This window comes from Rattus norvegicus, chromosome 14 (genome assembly GCF_036323735.1).
Source record: "Rattus norvegicus strain BN/NHsdMcwi chromosome 14, GRCr8, whole genome shotgun sequence".
In the NCBI taxonomy this organism is placed as follows: Eukaryota; Metazoa; Chordata; class Mammalia; order Rodentia; family Muridae; genus Rattus; species Rattus norvegicus.
In genome coordinates, this window is record NC_086032.1 from 42,054,514 (window position 1) to 42,074,042 (window position 19,529).

At 44.3% G+C, this 19,529-nt stretch overlaps 1 protein-coding gene across 19 annotated transcripts in view; it reads left to right on the plus strand.

Annotated features, from left to right (window-relative positions):
- Window positions 1-19,529, plus strand: part of Apbb2 (amyloid beta precursor protein binding family B member 2) — a 383,293-nt gene that overhangs the window by 204,876 nt on the left and 158,888 nt on the right. For all 19 annotated transcript variants that reach the window (XM_063273105.1, XM_063273114.1, XM_039092527.2 and 16 more), the window contains one exon: window positions 16,375-16,443. In XM_063273105.1, coding sequence (XP_063129175.1) covers window positions 16,425-16,443 — 19 coding nt within the window. In that variant the 5' untranslated portion in view covers window positions 16,375-16,424. The remainder of the gene's footprint in view (window positions 1-16,374; window positions 16,444-19,529) is intronic.

Consider the following 19,529-nt stretch of genomic DNA (forward strand, 5'->3'; position numbering starts at 1 on the left):
GTGGGCAGGTGAACTTGGAAAAGGTACCTGAGCAGAGTGGGACTCAAGGATCTCTGAGGAGTGTTGGATGTTTCCCAAGAGCACTGAGAAGGCCCTGAAGGTTGGTGAGGCATTCAGCTTGATGCAATAGGGGATGCAGGATGCTAATTGCATGTGGAACTACGTGACTGGGAAGGGGCAGGGTGGGATGAGAACTTAGCATCAGTGGGACAGCACCTTTCAGAGGACAACTGAGTGTCGCTGGCCGTCTTCCCTGCCTAACAAGCTAAGTGTTGCCACTGCAACTCACATGCCCTTACTGTGAGGAGGGAGGAACCTGGCCCCAAGCAAAGTCTCCTGGTGCTCAGGTTGTGTCTGGGTTCACAGCAACAAGACTTTTCAGGCCCATGGTTGGCATTTGACTGCCAGTGTATGCATGTTTGTGTATGCAAAGGAGAACCAGACCGTGTGAGCCCAAAGATTTAACCACTCCCGCCCCTTTCCTCTTCTTACTCTTGTTGTTGTTACTGGCATTTATACTTACATTGTTTTCTGTGTAGTAGCAGCTCTGTACAATACCTGGAAATACTAATCGCTTTCCGCACTGGAAGTTTCTCTTCTTCCCAGAGTGGAGCCTCAAATCAGGGGCTCAGTGCCCATCACCCATTCCACCTTCCAACAAAAACTCGGCAATTGAGCCTGGCAGTAGACAGTCTAAGCAACATAACCCCAAGGCCTAGTTTCCCAGAATGCCCTGTAATGAACACAGCCATAAGATGTGATTCTAACCATTAGGACCCTAGAATAAGCCCACTAGGATAAGGGTGGGGCTTCAGACAAAGTGTTTAGCATCCTGATAAAATATGACAAATTAGCCTATCAGTGTTGGCTTCCCCTTCTTTTTATCCTTGAATGCTGACGAGGCGAACGAGTCAGAGCAGCCATCCTGTCACCATGAAGGAGACAAGAAAGGCAAAGAGCCTTACAGAAATGGCCGCCTTGACATCGTTGCTGTCTGGCCATCCCCCGCTGCCCTGAACGTTCCAACTCCTTATTAGATAGACTTTCTGGCACCTAAAACCAAACACAATGCTTGACAGAGTAAGTTGAACTCTGTTATGAGCCTTTCCTATAAGCCGTGATGGACTCATAAATGTCCGTGATCTTCAGGGTGACCTTTAGCCTGCTTGAAAACGGCCTCTGGAAAGAGAGTTTAATACCTTGTATTGAAAAGCGTTCACAGTTTGGAACGAGGAGGTGCGGACTGGGCAATGTAATTTTCAGAATAAATGAAGTAGTGTGTGTGACCTCTCTGTACCAGGTCCTGCCAAGCTGCTCTTCACGGGCAGTATCTTCTTAGGGCCTTTTTAAATGGCAGGCTCGGTTTCTGGTGGAGTCCATTGCCGGTGTTTATAGCTATGGTGTGCTCAGGGTAATAGCATAAATTGTCTGATTTCTTGAGAATGCGGAGCTCCAACAGGCTTTATTGGATTTCAGGGTAATGCGTTATTAAATTTTCTACCTCTTTCCAAAATATATTGTGGCCGGGTTCCAAGCTGGTGACTTAGAAACATTTGTGGTGCTATACATTTATGGAGGACATCTTTTACCTTCAGACGCTCAGTTGCTCAGGTGGGGTAAAGAAAATCATCGGATTTCCTTCTGTGTCATGTTAGACTCTGCATGTCTCATACAGATGTGGAAGGTAAGAACGGTGGCCGACGTGCCCCGTGGAGAAAGGGTGGAGATGAAAACTGTGGGCTACACTGGGACAGGAGACACGCTGTAAAGAGAAAGGGACTTTGAACGCCATCTAAGAAGAACCTGCTGGGGTTGGGGATTTAGCTCAGTGGTAGAGCGCTTGCCTAACAACCGCAAGGCCCTGGATTCGGTCCCCAGCTCCGGAAAAAAAAAAAAAAAAGAAATGTAAGTAAGAAGAACCTGCTTTCGGTCATAGCCTTGTAATTTGAGAACTAGAAAGATTTAGGTCGTTCATTAAAAAAATGAAAAACTTGGGGTTACCCTCTGCACCTACTTTCTTCTTTTAATTTTTTTCTTTGTTCATTTGAAATTAGGATGTAATTCCATCATTCCCCCTCCCCTTTCCTCCTCCAAACCCTCCCTTTCTGTCTTTCAAATTCATGGCCTCTTCTCATTAATTGTTGCTATATTCATGTATGTATTTACATAGGTATTCCTAGATATGTGAATTGACCTGTTTGTTCAGTCTATATAGCGTTACCTGTGTGTCTGTGTTTTCAGGGATGACCATTGGTATTAGATAAACAGTCAGTTGCTCTTCCCCAGGAAGACTGTCTCCTGCTCGCAACATTCCTTAGTTACCTATAGTTCTTTGTGGAGGGCTGAGGCCTCATGGACTTCTCCTGCCTATGTAAGCATATGTGCTGTTCCTGATCAGTTCATATGGAGGCAGCTGTGTAGGTGAGAAACTCAATGAATGACTCTGACATCCCCATGGCACTTTTTGAACAGGATTACAGAAACCACCAGGCTCACCGCAGTGCATTCTGGGGGATTCATGATGCTTTTGTTGGGAATCACTGAAGAGCAAACTCAGGAGCTAGACTGTGTTCCACAGACCCCCAGAAGAGGCTGTCCAGCCCAAGCACAATAAACCACGGACCCTTGCAAGTGAGGGTCCATTCAGCAGGTTCCCAGGAGAGCTGGGTATCAGGTCAGGGGCCTTGTAGGAACCAGGTGGTAGAAAACAGATTATGTGGGTACACACTGGGGGTGAACTGCGGTGAATTGGTTAGTCTGGCCAGATTGAGCTAGGACTGAGGTGTTCTTAAGAGTTCATAATGTTTCTTGTTTTTTTAAGTTGGAAGATGGAAACTCTTAAAATAAGTAATGATGTGAAGATGGTGGCAGTAAACTATTACTACTACTATTACTACTACTACTATTACTACTACTACTATTACTACTACTACTACTACCACCACCACTACTACGATGACTACTACTACTATTACTACTACTACTATTATTATTGTCATCATTTTAAAAACTAAAATACAGTTACATGGGTTTCCCCCTTACCTTTGCTCCTTCTAACCTCTCCTATGTATCTTTCTTTGCTTCCTCTTGATTTCATGGACTCTTTTTCCTTCATAATTATTGTTAATATGTGTGTGTATATGTATGCATGCACACGTGCACAAACACACACACACACACACACACACACACAAATAGACTCAGTTCATTTAGTGTAATGTGTACATATATGATTTCAGCTCTGACCACTTGGTGGTATTGGATAGCCTCCTGGGCCACCCCCACCCCACCCCTTCCCTGGGGACGACTATTTCTCCTGCTTTCAGCATTCTTGCCTGTTATTTCTCTTGTCTAGGGGTGGGCTGTGTGAGATATCATCCCCCCGACCCCCACCATATTAGCATGTCTGTTGCTGTTTGTCCCTGTTCCAGCTTGTTTGTCAGCCATATTGTTGAGGTAGCACATCTCTAGGAGACACAGTCTCACAGAAGCGTTCCTGGTCCGATGGTGGTTACAGTCTTTCCTCCACCTCTTCCAGAATGTTCCCTGATTCTTAGGTGCCGGGATTGTGTGTAGATGTATCTATCACCTGGGACTCCATTTTGACTGGTAGCGGTTTTCTATAAAGGTCTCCATCTGCTGCAAAGGGAAGTTTCTTAGGTGAGGGTGACAGGATAAACATTTGGAATGCAGTTAGGAATTAGGCTCAATTTGTAAAGCAATGGCAGGCTCCTCTCTGGAATCCATGACCTTACTGCCTTCAGGTAGTGCCAGGGCTTGCGGTACCAGGCATGGTTTCCTTTCTGTTGAATGTGCCTTCTGCCCCATTAGAGAGCTCACGTGTGGTGGGGACATCACGCCATGCTGGCTGTTAACACACAGAATCCACTGCGCCCCCCCCCCCCCCCCCCCGTTCTGAGTGCTTTGTACACACTGGCTTGTCTCATTCCCATGCAAGCCTTAAGTGTTAGGCTCTCTGTGTAGTAGAATTTTCAGGGGGGTTGCTGTGCTATGCTATGCTATGCTATGCTATGCTATGCTATGCTATGCTATGCTATGCTATGCTATGCTATGCTATGCTATGCTATGCTATGCTATGCTATGCCCCTCTTGCTCCCAAATAACTACAGGGCATTGCTACACCCTCTCTGGCCAGTTTTAGCTCCCAAGTGAATGACACAGAGGTCTATGTTTTATTAATGAGCTGTCGACACTACGCTGGGCAGGTTCTTGGCTATTCTAACCCTCTAAAGCTGCTAATACCTGGGAAAATGTCCTGGTACTTGCCAGACTAGTTGTGCCCTGGCTCACTCTGGTCCATGTGTGTCCACATGGCCACTCTCTCATCACTTCATGGCAAATAAATCTTCCTGGTCCCACTACTTGGTCTCTCTACTCCATGGTCCCCCTCCTACCTTTTTACCTGGGACCCTTGGCTGGGATTGGGAAGTCCAGCCTTCCAATCTCCTCTGACCAGGCGGAACAGTTACAGGCTGAATCAGCTTGTCACTGAGCAGTCAGTCGTTACAGAGCACTGAGACAGGCGATGCTTCATAAAAACAACAATACCAAAGTCCAGCCTGTACTCAACTCTCTTCGGGCATAGAAATCAGCGTCTGAATAGACAAAGACAACCTTTGCACAGTGCGGAGAAAGATTACCCCTACACATGTGCACTTCTAGTTAGGGAGCTGAGGTTAGATGACACCCAGAGAACTTTTCACAGAAAGCGGTGAGATGGAGGTCAAGAGAGCTGGTGTGGTCCCCGAGGCCAGCTTGTGGTGGTCAGGTGTGTGTGTGTGTGTGTGTGTGTGTGTGTGTGTGTGTGTGTGTGTGTGTGTGTGTGTGTATGTATGGTGGTGATGGAAGATTCAGTACGAGCAGGTGGGGGCAGGGCGGATAGTAAGGGGAGGGTGTATTACAGGCTTACCTAAGTATCAGTGAAGGCCCACCTAGGTCTGAATGATGGCACTGGAAGTGACAGCAGGTACACTCAGCTCATAGCTTTGTGGGACGGATTGATGGTGTCTGGTCCCTGATCAGTTGTGAGGGCTCAGGACTGTCGGGGTAACAGATATTGGATGTTATTTGGCTGCCTCCTCCACACGCCCCTCCCCCGAAGTTGACTTAGGATGGGAGTAAACGAGATATATTGGGACAGTGGTTGTGTTAGTTACTTTTTTCTTCACTGTGACCAAGTACCTGACAGGAAGCAAGAGCTCAAGGGAATAGGATTTATCTTGGCTTACAGTACACAACACCAGTACCCAGCACGGCTGGGCAGGCATTGCAAGCAAGTAGCTCTGGGTAGGGCCAGTGTGAGGTGGCCTTGTGCTCCAGCTTGACTGATGAGGAAGCAGAGAGTGGGTCCAAAGCTAAGCTGAGCTGTCACCGTTAGTGACCAACCTTCCCGCTTCGTCCAATGGTTCTACACCCCAACACCAGCTGAGGACCAACAGTTGGAACACTTGAGCCTGTGGAAGACTTTTCAAACTGAAATTGTTTTAAAGAACCCTATTTTTACACTTTATGACCAACTAGCACAGGGTCTTAACCTGAGAATTTTGGGGAAACCATTGAGAAAGAAGCGTCTTGAATGGAAGTTCTTTAAGTTGACAGACTTTCCAAAGCTCCTTTGCCTCAGCGTAGTCTGTGGCATGTAAGAGTCTCTGATAGCTGTAAATGAGACCTAGAGAGCCGCTTGCCCTCCACCTTGAGAAGCTGAGGAAGTGAGAAGGAAGAGGAAGTGAGGTCACACCTTAGGGGACACCTATGTGCACACACAGATAAAGGCCAGAGGGCAACCACAAGTGTCATTCCATAGAAGCCATGCAGCTTGCATTTTGAGACAGGGTCTTTCTTGGGACCTAGGACCTGGCAAGGCTGGCTGGTCAGCAGGCTCCAGGGAGCTTCCTCCACTTCCCCAGTGTACAGACCATAAGCCCATACCGCCTTCCCCAGCCTTTTCTGTGGGTATTGGAGATTGAACTCAGGTGCCCATGTTTGTGTGGAAAGTGCTTTACTGACTGGGTTATTTCCCCAGCCCCTTGACTAGAGTTCTTATGAGGAAAACCAGTAGTGACCAGAGGCAGAGGAAGATCTTACAGTTTCCCTGTGCACATGCACTCCATGCTTGGACCAACTCCAGTTCTTCCTGGGTCCTTAGCCCAGGTCAGGACTGAAAAGTATTTTCTTCCTTCCTGCTTTCCTAATCCATGTGTCCCCTCTAAGCTCAGACCCAGTCAAAGGACTGAGAAGGGACAGCTGATACACCTTTGTGCAGAATACCCCAAAATGTCCTGAATGGGACTATAAAACATAGGGGTTTCAATTTGGGTTCATATTTCATTGCTGTTTCTCTAGGTGGGACAGTTTCTTCTGCCCCCCTTTCCCTCCTTCCCCTCCTTCCCCTCCCTCTCCCTAGCATCTCTTTTCTCCCTTATCTGAAAATATATGCTCCAAACAAAAATCAGTAAGCAAACATGAAAATGTAGTATTTCAGAAGAAGGTGATTTTTACTGTGACTCTGTGAGAAAGCCAAATGGGATGTTATTCCTCTGAACTCTTCCTAAGCAATTGCTTAAACAATGAGCTTTGGACAACCAGGGCTGTCAGTAAGAAGAGGAGCCTGAAACAGCTCCACTATCAGGAACTCTATTACATAGAAAACGTGGGGGTCAACATAAAGAGTCTACTACTGATGGAAAATTAAGACTTGAATGTTTAAATCCACAAGATCTTGGTGACATGGGTCAAAATATATATTGTTACCTTCTGATGTTGATGGAATCACTTTAGATTGACTTGAAAGTAGGCACCTGGTGATGAGTGTGCCAGTGCAGTCAGTTGGCCATGGACCTGGCAGTGCATTTGGAAGTGGTCCTTGTTTGAAGCATTAAACATTGCCTTTATTTGTAAACCACAATTTTAGTGCCTTTGAGATATGAAAAGTGAGGATCAGGTACGAGGATAGAGGAAACATAATTCTTTTACTTCCTCTTAAACTTTTGTGGTGCGGTTACAGAAGTAACCCATAAATGGAAGAGAAGCCTATGTGTAAAGATCTCCATTGAGTATTTCCTTTCCAATACTTGTTTTCCCCAGAGACGTCTCAGACAGCATCCTTCTCCCGGGCTGTGTGTAACATTCTCTGTCTGATGCTATTCTTAGGGTTGGTTTTGGAGTCTTTCTTGGAGAAGACTGAATGAGGGAGATACAGACTAGAATCTATATTAAGGGTTTGTGTGTAAGGCATGAAAATCAGTTGTAGATTGTCGGGGGCCTTAGGAGAGCTGCCGTGTTTACTCTGTTTTCATGTTAGTAAGTGATCAGTTTAGGCTCTCCCATACAGCAGTGGTTTATAGCATATATGTAGTGTGCTTAGTTATGCAGATAGCAAAAGTGTATTAGTAGTTATAATTAACATCCCTCAGAATGAAAAATTCAGGTCTCTTTCCATAGAGCACAGCATCATATGTGAATTTGGCATGTGCACTTTTACTCTTTTCCCTGTAGAAATAAAATAAGTTGGAACAAAATTCTGCCCGAATATATGTTTATTAAATTCTTTTCATTGTGTGCCTCAAAAAAGTAAACACACACTAGTCGCCTAATTAGCATTGTGTATTGTACTAAACATGTAGGTTAAAGTTCAGTTTTGCTCATTTGCTGACTTTAGAAGCTGCCTCCAGAGTCAGATAAGATTTCATGTACTTCCTCTCAATTGTATTGTTTTGTTTTCCTGAACCGTTAAGGAAAAAGGACTCAGGTTTTGCTTTCCGGCAGCTTTTTCCATTTGCCTGTATTTGAAGATGTTAGATATCAACGCCCAAAGAGCCTGAAAATGTGGCAAGAATGACCTGGCAGCATTAATCCCTTCAGGTGGAGCCAAGTTCGTGCAAAAAGTCCTGATGAGCGTGGCACAGTGGCCTGTGTCAGGGGTAAACAGCTCCAAGTCACGACAATGTCCTGGGACCTCTGCCAGGCTGTGTAACTCTGTCTGCTTCTCAGTAGTGACATCGTCGCAGGACCTCTGTGCAAGGCTGTTGAAGTGTGAAATAGGACTGTCCTTGGCAGAGGGACTGACAGACGTAAGGCCCCGTCAATGGCACACACGTGCTCGTGCTGGCACCTGGTCATTTGATGTAACTGCGCCATTTTATAGACCTTGAAATGGAGATGTAGCTCTTAGAGAAAAATACTGAAATTTCTGAAGATAGACTCAGTATGTGTTTGTAGATGGATAGCACAGTATCATCCACAGAAAGTTTTAATCCTGACATATGGTATCTAAAACCATTTCTCAACTTGGAGATTTTCAAGTTCAGTTGTAAACAAACAGGTTTTTTTTTTTTTTTTTTTGACAGAGCATCTCTGCTTGTTTGACAGCATAAGATGGTGATTATTTAATAACATCAGAAGAAAATTTTTATTAAAAATTGAACTAACAGATCTGGACCCACCAAGGTTTATAGGGTGCTTATGTTGGGTGTGTACAGAACTTTCCAGAACACTTGGATTTTCTTCAGAAAGTTTGCAGCCTAGATGAGAAAACAGATCATGTATGATTAAGATGTTGGCCACAGTAGTAGCAGTTGTCATTTATGAGTGCTTAGAATGTACAAGACACAAAAGCAAGTAAGCCAGCAAGCAACATACGACTGCCCATTTGATCCTCAGAGCAACTGTCACATTGAAGACATTTGAACCCCTGACAAACACCAGGTACCATAAAGGACCCAAGTGACAACTCAGAACCCAGGGCTGAGGTCCTGATTGTCAAAGTGGAGAATCTGAGGCGTGGCTTGACCTCCTTACGGGGTCAAGAAAGGGGCTCAGTTCTTGTTGCTATTTTGTGGTGGGCTGGAGTGATGTGCGTGTCGCAGTATCCAGGATTACCATGCCCTCTGGAGCGCGCCCACGTAGTCTTTGAGGTAAACCATGTGTATGTTTGTAGATGCCCATGCCTCAGAGTCCTGAACATAAGTGGTAGCTCACTGTCATAGTACACACCAGAGATTCCAGAAGGCAACGCTTCTGAACAAGAGGCGATCGTGCTGAACATTTGGGGGCTTTCCTCAGAATCGACTGGCATTTTCATGTCAATGTTAATGACTCTAGTGCAGCCCTAAACTGACAGAGAAGTGTATAGTCCTCCATCTGATGAACAGCAGTGGTAAGAACTGCACGTAGGTGAGCCTCTGGTGGCTTTTCACCAGGACCGTTGGTGTCCTTGGGCCTGATAATTTGTCCTTTGAGATGAATCCCAACTTTATTTTTTTCCTTTTTCAAAAATTAATTTTTGTGTGTCGGTAAGTCACCTAGTGAAATTTCCTTCAAGAAAGTAAAGGAATCTTTATAAAGTCTCATAAGGTCTTAGGCAGGGAGAGATGTGAGATCTGATAAGATTGTATTGAGGATGTGCTACTCTAGGAAAGCAGGTATTTGGGGAATGTAAAGGTTGAAGATTGTCAGTGGTCTAAAGAACTTATTTCCTGGGGTAAGTGTGGATCTGAGAAGGGATGAAGGGTTTGATAGAGGCCGAAGAGAAGTTGTGGAAACAAATATGGTGTTCCTCAGCTGTGGTAATGCTAACCAGAGTCAGCTAACACAAAGAAAAAAGGCTTAGCTTATACATTTAGAGGTTGTGGCTGTGGTTCCTACACTATCTCCATTCTTTTGGGAACTGTGTCACAGCTGCGGTTTTAATCTAGAATGTTCCCTGATTCCTTGGTACCAAGCCCTTGGGGTGCTTGGAAGTGAGGGCTTAGTGGGACATTTTATCTCATTCACTCTCAGCAGAGCTTGTAGAACTCCAGTCTCTTCTGTCACCATCCTTGCCATAAGGTGAGCATTTTCACCCCACTACACATCAGCCCTGTTATCCTGCCTTGCCACAGGTCCCAAAGTATGAGGTAAAACAACTCTGAATTGAAACTTATAAAACTGTGAGCCAAGGCAGACCTTTCTTGTTTATAAGTTAAACGTCTCAAGTATTTTGTTACAGTAACAGAAAACTAACAAAGTCGCATTACAATGGCTAGCAGTGGGGGGAGTGATTGTAGGAGTAACTAAGTGGCTGCATTTTAAACCAGAGATTCAGCTGGTCAGGGGCTGGACCCAGGATTTTATAACCTTCTTGTGAGATGCACCAAAAGGTTTTATGATAATATCTTAGGGTTTCTATTGCTGTGGCTAAACAGTATGACCAAAAGCAACTTGGGAAGTTTCTTCTTAAAACTCTCAGGTCACAGTCCATCACTGAGGGAAATCAGGACAGTAACTCAAGGCAAGAACTGAAGCAGAGGCCATGGAAGAATGCTGTCTAAGAGCTTGCTCTTCATGGCTTGCTCAGCCTGCTTTCTTATACCCCAGGACCATTTGTCTAGGGTTGGCACCACACACAGTGATCTGGGCCCCCACATCATTCATTAATCAGTGCTCTGTAGACCTACCTGTGGAAAGATCCCATCTTTCCAAATGACTGTAGCTTATGTCAAATTGACACAAACAAAACACTAACCAGAAGGAAGAAACACTTATTTTCAGCAATCTAAGAAACTTCACTAGATTCCATTCCCCAAAGGATCCATTACCAACCAGCAGTTCCAACCTGATGGTCAAGGCTTCGGTGGACACTTGGGGAGCACAGTTTGTATCTAACCCCTAGCAATGTCTGAAGTGAGTGGACAGGACAGACAAGAGTGAGTTGAGAGGGGAGAATGGTCAGAGTTGTTTGTCTGTATTGGGAGGGGGGGGCAGGTAAAGTAGAATTCTGTCATTTTTTTTAATTCAGTGTTTCATTTTTCTTTTGTCATTTGAAAGTATAAAAGACTTATGTACTATGAAATGTACATAAATATTAATGTAATGTAATTAATTTCTTCACTCACTCATTCACCAGCGTATGTTTGTGATGTACTTCATGATCTCTGTGGCTGGCTCTCTTGTGGTCCTATTGACTTTAACTTAGCCTTGGTTAATAGCATCAGCCCCATCATGTCAGTACAATGGAGCTTCTTTAATGACACACTTGAGAATTCTGTTTGAGGGGAAATGCTGCTGCTAAATTGTTTGTCTTTAGTGCCTTTATGCTTCATCCGAGAGTCACAACCGTGTGTGTGTGTGTGTGTGTGTGTGTGTGTGTGTGTGTGTGTGTGTTGTGTGTACATGCATGGAAAGGTCAGAGAGCAACTTCAGTGTTGTTCATCAGGAGCTGTCCCTGTGCTTTTAGAGATAAGCCCAGGGCTTTCACATTAGTCTTGGCTGGGTGGCCAGCAAGCCCCAAGGCTCCTCCTGTCTCCATATATACCACTATGCCCAGTGGCTTTTTACTTGGGTGCTGGAGATAAGAACCAAGGTTCTTATGTTGATAGAGTCAGCCTCACAACTATATTCTTAATGCAAAACTTGGAGTGGCTTACTACTAATACCTAAGGGGTGTGTGTGTGTGTGTGTGTGTGTGTGTGTGTGTGTGCTTTTTTTTGTTTTGTTTTGTTTTTGTTTTTTGACCTCAATATGATTTTACAGAAAGCTGGGCACTTGCAGCGAATGCTGGCAAAATCTATCACATGCCCGCTGAGATGGCATTTCTGCTGGTCTTTAATTTTAATATTTTGATTAACTTTTTCTTCAAAAGAAATGTCACGCATCCCCAGTATCACATTAAAATAAAAGTGAACTCAGCATGTTCTACCTCAACAGCACTGGACTGATGGACTGAAAAACACTAATGGTAAGCACCCAGTTTATGTTCAGATTTCATAAAATGTATTTGAAAAATTAAACCCACTTATACATAAAGTCACAAACTTAATTAAACATTTTCCACTGAAGGTTAGATATCAACTCATGAAATCATACCTAAATTTATTACAGTTTAATAAAATTTAAAATTCAATTCTTAAGTTGCACTGGCCCCGGTTAAAGCTTGAATAGCTCTGTGTCGCCGCCAGTGGCTGCCCTGTTGCACAACACAGCAGAAGCGTTCTTACATTGTGCACATAAGGCGCGTGCCTGCTTGCTGCTTTTGTAACTTCTCAAGATGCTGTCACTGTAGAGCAGGTCTGTCTCACTGAGGCCTGTCAGACACTGTTGTAGTTATAAAAAGATAAAGAGAGGTGATATGTTTCAGTGGGTGTTTAGTTAGGTATGGGGATGTGTAGTTAGGTAAGGGAGCACCCCCGAGGGCCCATGTTGAGGCATCCCTTTCCCCTGTGAGACCAGCCACGTGACGGTATAGGATAGAATAGAGTTTATTCAGAGTGTTGGGAGGGGTAAGACGGTAATACAGACAGAGAAAGTCAGAGAGAGAGAGAGAGAGAGAGAGAGAGAGGAGAGAGAGAGAGAGGAGGAGGAAGAAGAGGAGGAGGAGGAGGAAGAGGAGGAAGAAGAGAAAGACGGAGTAGAGGCTGCCCATGAGCACATGGAGAGAGAGGTGGGGAAGGGAATTGGGGAGAAGCGAGAGCAAGAGCGAGAGCGAGAGCGAGAGAGAGAGAGAGAGAGAGTGCATAGGGGGCAAGCAGCCCCTCTTATAGTGAGTCAGGCACACCTGCCTGTTGCCAGGTAATTGTGGGGCAGAGCTCAGACAAAATGCTAACGGAAATAGTGGTGTTAGATCCATTCATTGACCGTCTTAGTTACTTTTCTATTGGTGTGATGAAATCCTGTGACCAAGGCAGCTAATAGAAGTTTATTGAGACTTACAGTTCTAGAGGGTGAGTTTATGACCATCATGGCGGGGAGCATGGCAGCAAGCAGGCAGACATGGTACTGAAGCTGAGAGCTTACATCAGATCCACAAGCATGAAGCAGAGAGAGAAAGCTAGGGAATTAAATGGAATGGGGTGGGCTTTTAGAACCTCAAAAGCCTGCCCCCATTACCATACCTTCACCGATGAGGCCACACCTCCTAGGCCATCCTCAACAGTTCTGCAGGCTGGAGACAAGTATTCAAATATGCAAAGATACGGGTGGGTCTGTTCTGTTTCAAAGCTCCACATTACCAAGGAAAAGTATTTCATAATTTATGCTTCAGCTTCAAGGCCAGGGAAGTCTTGCTCATAGTGGGGTCAGGTAAATGTTTTCTCAGCTAAATTCTGTTCCTGCCCCACAATGCATCTCGAACTTCACTCTCCTGAGTGTTGCAGCTGCCACCTCTTCTTTCCTTCATTGTGTCCCAGAGCTGGTTCTTTGTCTCCAGGACACACATACTTCCTGCCGTAAACACGTTTGTACTGATACCCCTGTCCCTATTAGCTGTATGCTCTGTGAGAAAAAGAAGTACTTCTGTTCAGTAGAGTACCCTAATATAGGCATAACACAGAGTGCAGGCCGGTATGCAATGTGTAATGTCTGATATATGATTGTCAGCCTAAGACAGGTAGGGAATGTGTAATACATAGGAATATATATAATGGCACAGAGCAAGCATTGATTACATAATAATGATCATATATGGTTACAGTGCAGGGCAAGCACAGAGTATGTAATAGATACTATATAGCTAACAGCCCTGACTAGAAGAATATCTGATCCTTACCTTATTAAAGAAGGGCATTTGTTCAGGTCAAGGGAACAGAAATATTTTATTTTAAGGATTCTCTGTAATAAAACTCTGCAGGAAACATGCAACTAAGTCTCTTCTTAGCTTTTTTTTTTAAGACTTATTTATTTATTATATGTAAGTACACTATAGCTGTCTTCAGACACACCAGAAGAGGGCATCTGATCCCATTACAGATGGTTGTGAGCCACCATGTGGTTGCTGGGATTTGAACTCAGGACCTCTGGAAGAGCAGTCAGTGCTCTTAACCTCTGAGACATCTCTCCAGCCCTCTTCTTGGCTTCTTGCATTGCTTTCTCTGTGTTCATTTTCCTGAAGTATCTGTTGCCTCTGATTTGTGCACGTCCTGTAAGGCCCGCTGAAGACACAGATGAAATGGCGAAATGCTTAAGGAGCCGAGATACGCCTAGAGCAAAGGCGGTTGGGTGTAGAAGAGGCATCTCCTGGTGTTTCAGTCCAGCCAAACAAACCCGCCCCCTCAATTATGAAGAAGTAATGAGCCCGTTCACAGCATGTGGAGACGTAATTAGAAATGGACTGTGGGCCAGCAGACCAGGTGTCAGGCCATTATCTAAATCATAAACTTGGAAGGCATGCCCACTAAAGGTTACTAGTTTGGAAAAGGGTAGATTACAATGCGAGAGTCTTAGGAAGAAAGAGTTTTCCCAGTGTGTACAATGCTTTCGAAACCCTCTCGAAGTGTAATGGGCACACAGAAATGTGCACCCGAGGGCACAGCTACTGGACACATCTTGATGAATTTCCACATTGGTCAAGAAATGCATCTTCACCTTGACCAGCATCCTGGGGGCTGCTCTCTTACTACTTCTTCCTCTCCTGACCCCTTGTCCTGATACACACAAGTTTCTCATTTTGTACTTTACATATTGAAGTGTGTGTGTGTGTGTGTGTGTGTGTGTGTGTGTGTGTGTGTGTGCACTTTACATAATGGAGTGTGTGTGTGCTTTACATAATGGAGTGTGTGTGTGTGTGTGTCTGTGTCTGTGTGTCTCTGTCTGTGTCTGTGTCTGTGTGTCTGTGTGTGTCTGTGTCTGTGTCTGTGTGTCTGTATTTAGGCCAGTGGTCAGCCTTAACAGTCTTTCCTTAAAAACCGTTTACTTTGTTTTGTGAGGTAGGGTCACGCATTTGGAACTGGGGCTTGCTAATTCGGCTAGGGTGGCTGGCCAGCATTCTTTTGTCTTTACCTCCCCAGCACAGGTTTTAAAGCATACACCATAATGGTTGGTTTGTTTGTTAGTTTGTTTGTGAGTTTAGGGGATCAAAGCAGTTTTTCATGCTTTTATGCCAAGTACTTACTGAGCGATCCTCTCAGCCCCTATTTAGGAAAACGTCTCTGAAAAGACATGTTTGTGTGAGTGTGTGTTTGTTTGTCTGTACTTGTGTACATGCCTAATTTTACTCAAATTAGGCCTTGGGGAGATGGATCAAAGTGTAACATGTTTTCCGCGTAAATGTGAGACTCTGAATTAAGATTCCTAGTACCTGTGTAAACACCAGTCGTGTTTACAGCATGTCTGTAGCTCTAGCATTGGCATTGGGCTGGTGGGGAGGGGGAAATAGATGTCAAGGGAGCAACAGCAGAGAGGCAGGCCAGTCCGTGGAGCTCACTGGCCACCAGTATAGCCAGTTGTTGAGCTTGGTGTTCACTGAGAGATGAGAACTGTCTCAAAAGGTAACATGGAAAACAACAGTGGAGGGCACTTAACATCAGCCTTTGCCCCCGTAAGATGAAAAATATGAATGTATGTATGTATGTATGTATGTATGTTTGTATGTATGTATGTATGTATGTATGTATGTATGTATGTTTGTTTGTTTTACTCAAGTTAGAGCGGGCCATGGTGTGGTGCATAATGTTCATTTCTCAGTGAGACACCCTAATGTGCTTTTCCTATCTGCACACCCAGAGCCACTGAATTTTTCTATTGGCAACACATTGCTCTGTTGGGATGCACATGTCTCCCAGTGCAGCAAGCCAGCCACCCACCCAAGCACAGCTTGGTCAAACTGGACTTTCATGGCTACTGAAGCAGATGCCATGCGAGATTCCCTGCAGAATCTTAGGGGTGGCCTGGTCCAGCAGCGGGTCCCGGCCACCTCACAGTTCCTCAGAGGTTTATAAGTAGCCCTCCAAAGCATTTGACAACTTTTAATGCCATCGGGAAGATTGACGTTTCTGATTTCCGGTGTCCTTGCCTTGCTTTACAGGTCTCGTGCCTCCCAGTCCTTGAAGTCTCACACAGCAGAGCTGCTGGGCTTCAGGCTGCCATTTCCTTTCTTTGAACTGATCTCTTTCTGTCTGCTGAACACTTGGTTTTGTGTCTTGATCTTATCCCCACCTTTGGCCCACTCATCTGCAAACTTGTTCGTTTTCTTAATAATTTCAAGGAGCTCTTTCTATATAGAACATTCTCCTAACGATCATTTTTGTCAGATCTTTAAAAAAAATTACCACGATTCTAATTTCACAAGGCCAATTCTTTTTCTTCTTAGCGGCTTCTGCTCTGTGTGTGTGTGTGTTTGGTGAGAAAATACACTGGAAGCTTGAGACAGGCAGACATGCCTGGGGTGGGCAGAGACCTTAGTGTGGAAACTGCAGTTATATGGCAAATGAAATTCAAATGAAAAGTGGTGTGAACAGTTACAAGTCAGCAAACGTTTATGCATAATCTGCCCTGTTTTTGTTTTTAACTTTCAACTGTAATTGGGAGGAATTTTAGTCCTGAGCCTATTTCTCCTTATGCTTTGTAATTTGAGGTTCTAACATCTTAATTTTTTTTCAATTTTAGATTGCAAATTATAACCCGTTTCCTGCACCACTGCTGGCGCCCAGCGATCCATGTCAGAAGTACTTCCAGGTCAGATATGGTTTTATACACTTGAACACACAGAAACGGTTGCATGTCAGAACTTGATAATGTGTAAGATAGAGGGTTATTTTAGATAAACTCATGCTTTACTAAAATAGCACTTTAAAATTCTCATTGTTCCTTATACTATAGTAGAAAAAGTGTTTATAAAAAGAAAGGGTTATCTGAATTAACTACATGTATATTGTTAGTTATCATCAGTGTCATGCAGAAAGATTATAGTTGGTTATGGCAGGAAATTAAAGCTCAGTTGTCACCACCTGGCATTGTCTGTTGATTGTTGCCCTGTGGGCAGAAGAGAAGGTATCGCTGTTGAATCTTTGTAAACAGCTTCTCTGGTCATAGGGTTTATCAGGACTTGAGTTCCCCAATTCAGGATTCTCCATGACCCTGATTACTTCCAGGCCTAATGAAGGTGGCCTTGATCTTATCGCATGTCCCTCTCTTTACATCACAGCAGGTGCTACTCTGCACACAGTGTGGGATGTGACCCCACAGTGATATAAGGGGAAGCAGTTGCAGTGACCTTTGAGTTAAACTCTAAGGCTAAGTGGCAAATGGCTCATAGCTTCTGGACAGGTACCCATTCTGAGTTTTTAAACCATTTAGACTTAAGCGTGAGTCAGTGTCTTTAAATTCTAAAGTTAACCTTACCATTAAATAGCCTCAGACCTCCTCCTCTGTTACATAAAACTTGCGTTATTTTTCCACCGAGTGAACGCTGAGCTCAGCATTAGTATATAAAGGGCAAGACATGTACTGTTCTAAGGATTCGTTTATTTTTATTTTGTGCGTATTTGTTTGCTTACATGTATGTATGCATACCACATATGTGCCTGTTGCCTGCAGAAATCAGAAAGGACATGAGAACCCCTGGAACTAGAATTACAGGTGATTGGGAGCTGGGAATGTGGGTACTGGGAATAGAATCCAGGTCCTCTGGAAGAGCAAGTGCTCTTAACCACCAAGCCATCTCGCCAGCCGCCAGCCACCACCCGCCCCCCCACCCCGCCACCCCCAATCCACTTTTACTAAGAGAAACCTGTGGGGGGAAATGTGATAAAATTAAGCCCAGGTAGGAGAGTCAGAAGTTTAAAGCTGATTCTTGGAAGCCCCTAAATGTGCTGCCATGGTTTGAAGAGGGAGTAGGTTTTAAATACATATGTCTTTAAATACATATGGTAATTCTAGAAACTCAAAACAAATACACATATCTTTTCAAAGCTGGATGGTGGTAGTCCATGCCTTTAACCCCATCACTCAGAAGGCAGAGAGGAAGGCAGATTTCTGTGAATTTGAGGACAGCCTGGTCTATAGAGTTCTAGAACAGTCATGGATACAGAGAGAAACCCTGTCTTGAAAAGCCAAATAAATGAACAAGATAAAATAGAGATTGTAGATAATCTTAATGGGATTGTGGTCCCTCCCCAGGGATACAGAGGATGGAGGGTGTCTTAGTTAGGGTTTACTGCTGTGAACAGACACCATGACCAAGACAACTATTGTAAAGAATAACATTTAATGAGGGCTAACTTACAGGTTCAGAGGTTCAGTCCATTATCATCAAGGTGGGGAAATGGCAGCATCCAGGCAGACATGGTGCAGGAGGAGCTGAGAGTTCTGCATCTCCATCTGAAGGCTGCTAGCAGAATACTGGCTTCCAGGAAGCTAGGATGAGGGTCTTAAAGTCCACACCCACAGTGCCACACCTACTCCAACAAGGCCACACCTTCTAATAGTGACACTCCCTGGGATGCACATGTACAAACCAACACAGATGGTCACATATGCCCTCCTGGGGTTCTGCCACCACACATCCTGGTGCCATGCATACAAATGGTCTTGGAAGACAGGTCCTGGGTAGACAGGAGGGTGGAAAATTAACTGTGGTAAGGGTTCTGCTATACAGCCTGTAGCTTGTGACCCATGATGGAGTGGGACTTCCCAAGGTTGCAGCTGTCTTAGAGTTACACAGGCTCCTATATCCCATCCCTCCCCGTGTGCCTGAAAATATGTCTAACAAACCCACTAGTTCACTTAATAAATAATCAATAGGTAATCTGTACGATTTAAGTACTGAGAATATTTTCTTTTAGGAGTCCTTTATGTCAATGAAATAACATAGATTTAAGATCAAAACAAAAAAAAGAATGAGGCCAGCAAATATACAAAATAATCTCTTCCATCTAAATGGAGGGAGAGCAGTCAGTTACTTCTAGAAATCTTCTCGTTTCTGTATTTCTTTATTCAGATACATTTATCCTTTCTGAAGGTATTTTAAGTTGCTTGGTGGCTATATAAGTGTCTTGGTCACTGTTCTATTGCTGTGAAGAGACAGCGCGACCACAGCAACTCTTACTTTTAAAGAGGGTTTAATTGGGACTGGCTTACAGTTTCAGGGGTTTAGTCCATTATCATGGCGGGGAGCATGGTACACAGGCAGACTTGCTGGTGGAGAAGTAGCTGAGAGCTCTTTATCTAGATCCACAGGCAGCAGGAAAAGAGAGAGAGAGCTACTGGACCTAGCTTGAGCTTTGAAACTCCAAGTTCTACCCCTCAGCGACACACTTCCACAGGGCCACACCTCTTCTTAAACCTTCTCAAGTAGTCCCACTCCCTGATGGATCCCGTGGAGGCCATTCTTACTCAGATCTCCACAGTAAGGTACAGAAACGGTTAACAAACTTAATTTTAAAAGAAAGCTAATATTGTTGGGTGTTGATATAGCAGGTACCAAAATTTACAAGATCAAGAGTCTTATTTCCACGGTGTATCTTGTTCTAAGCTCCATACACCAACCCCAGAAATTCACATGGCAATTGGTCTGGCATCCATCCAGGATGAGGTCTGCCTTCATTCAGTCTTCTATCGTCCAGCTCCAGGGAGCTGTGATCACAGGCAAGCTTTTCAAAGCAAACCTTCTAGATCTTTACATTGTCATCTGTCTAGAAAATTTCTGTTTGTCCTTGCAGGCTGAGCTCAGAAGTGTCCTCTGAGCGCACAACGAAGTAAAATGATTTTCCTGTTTCATAGATTTCGCTGTTTGCTTTTTCTTAATGTTATTTCCGTTTGAA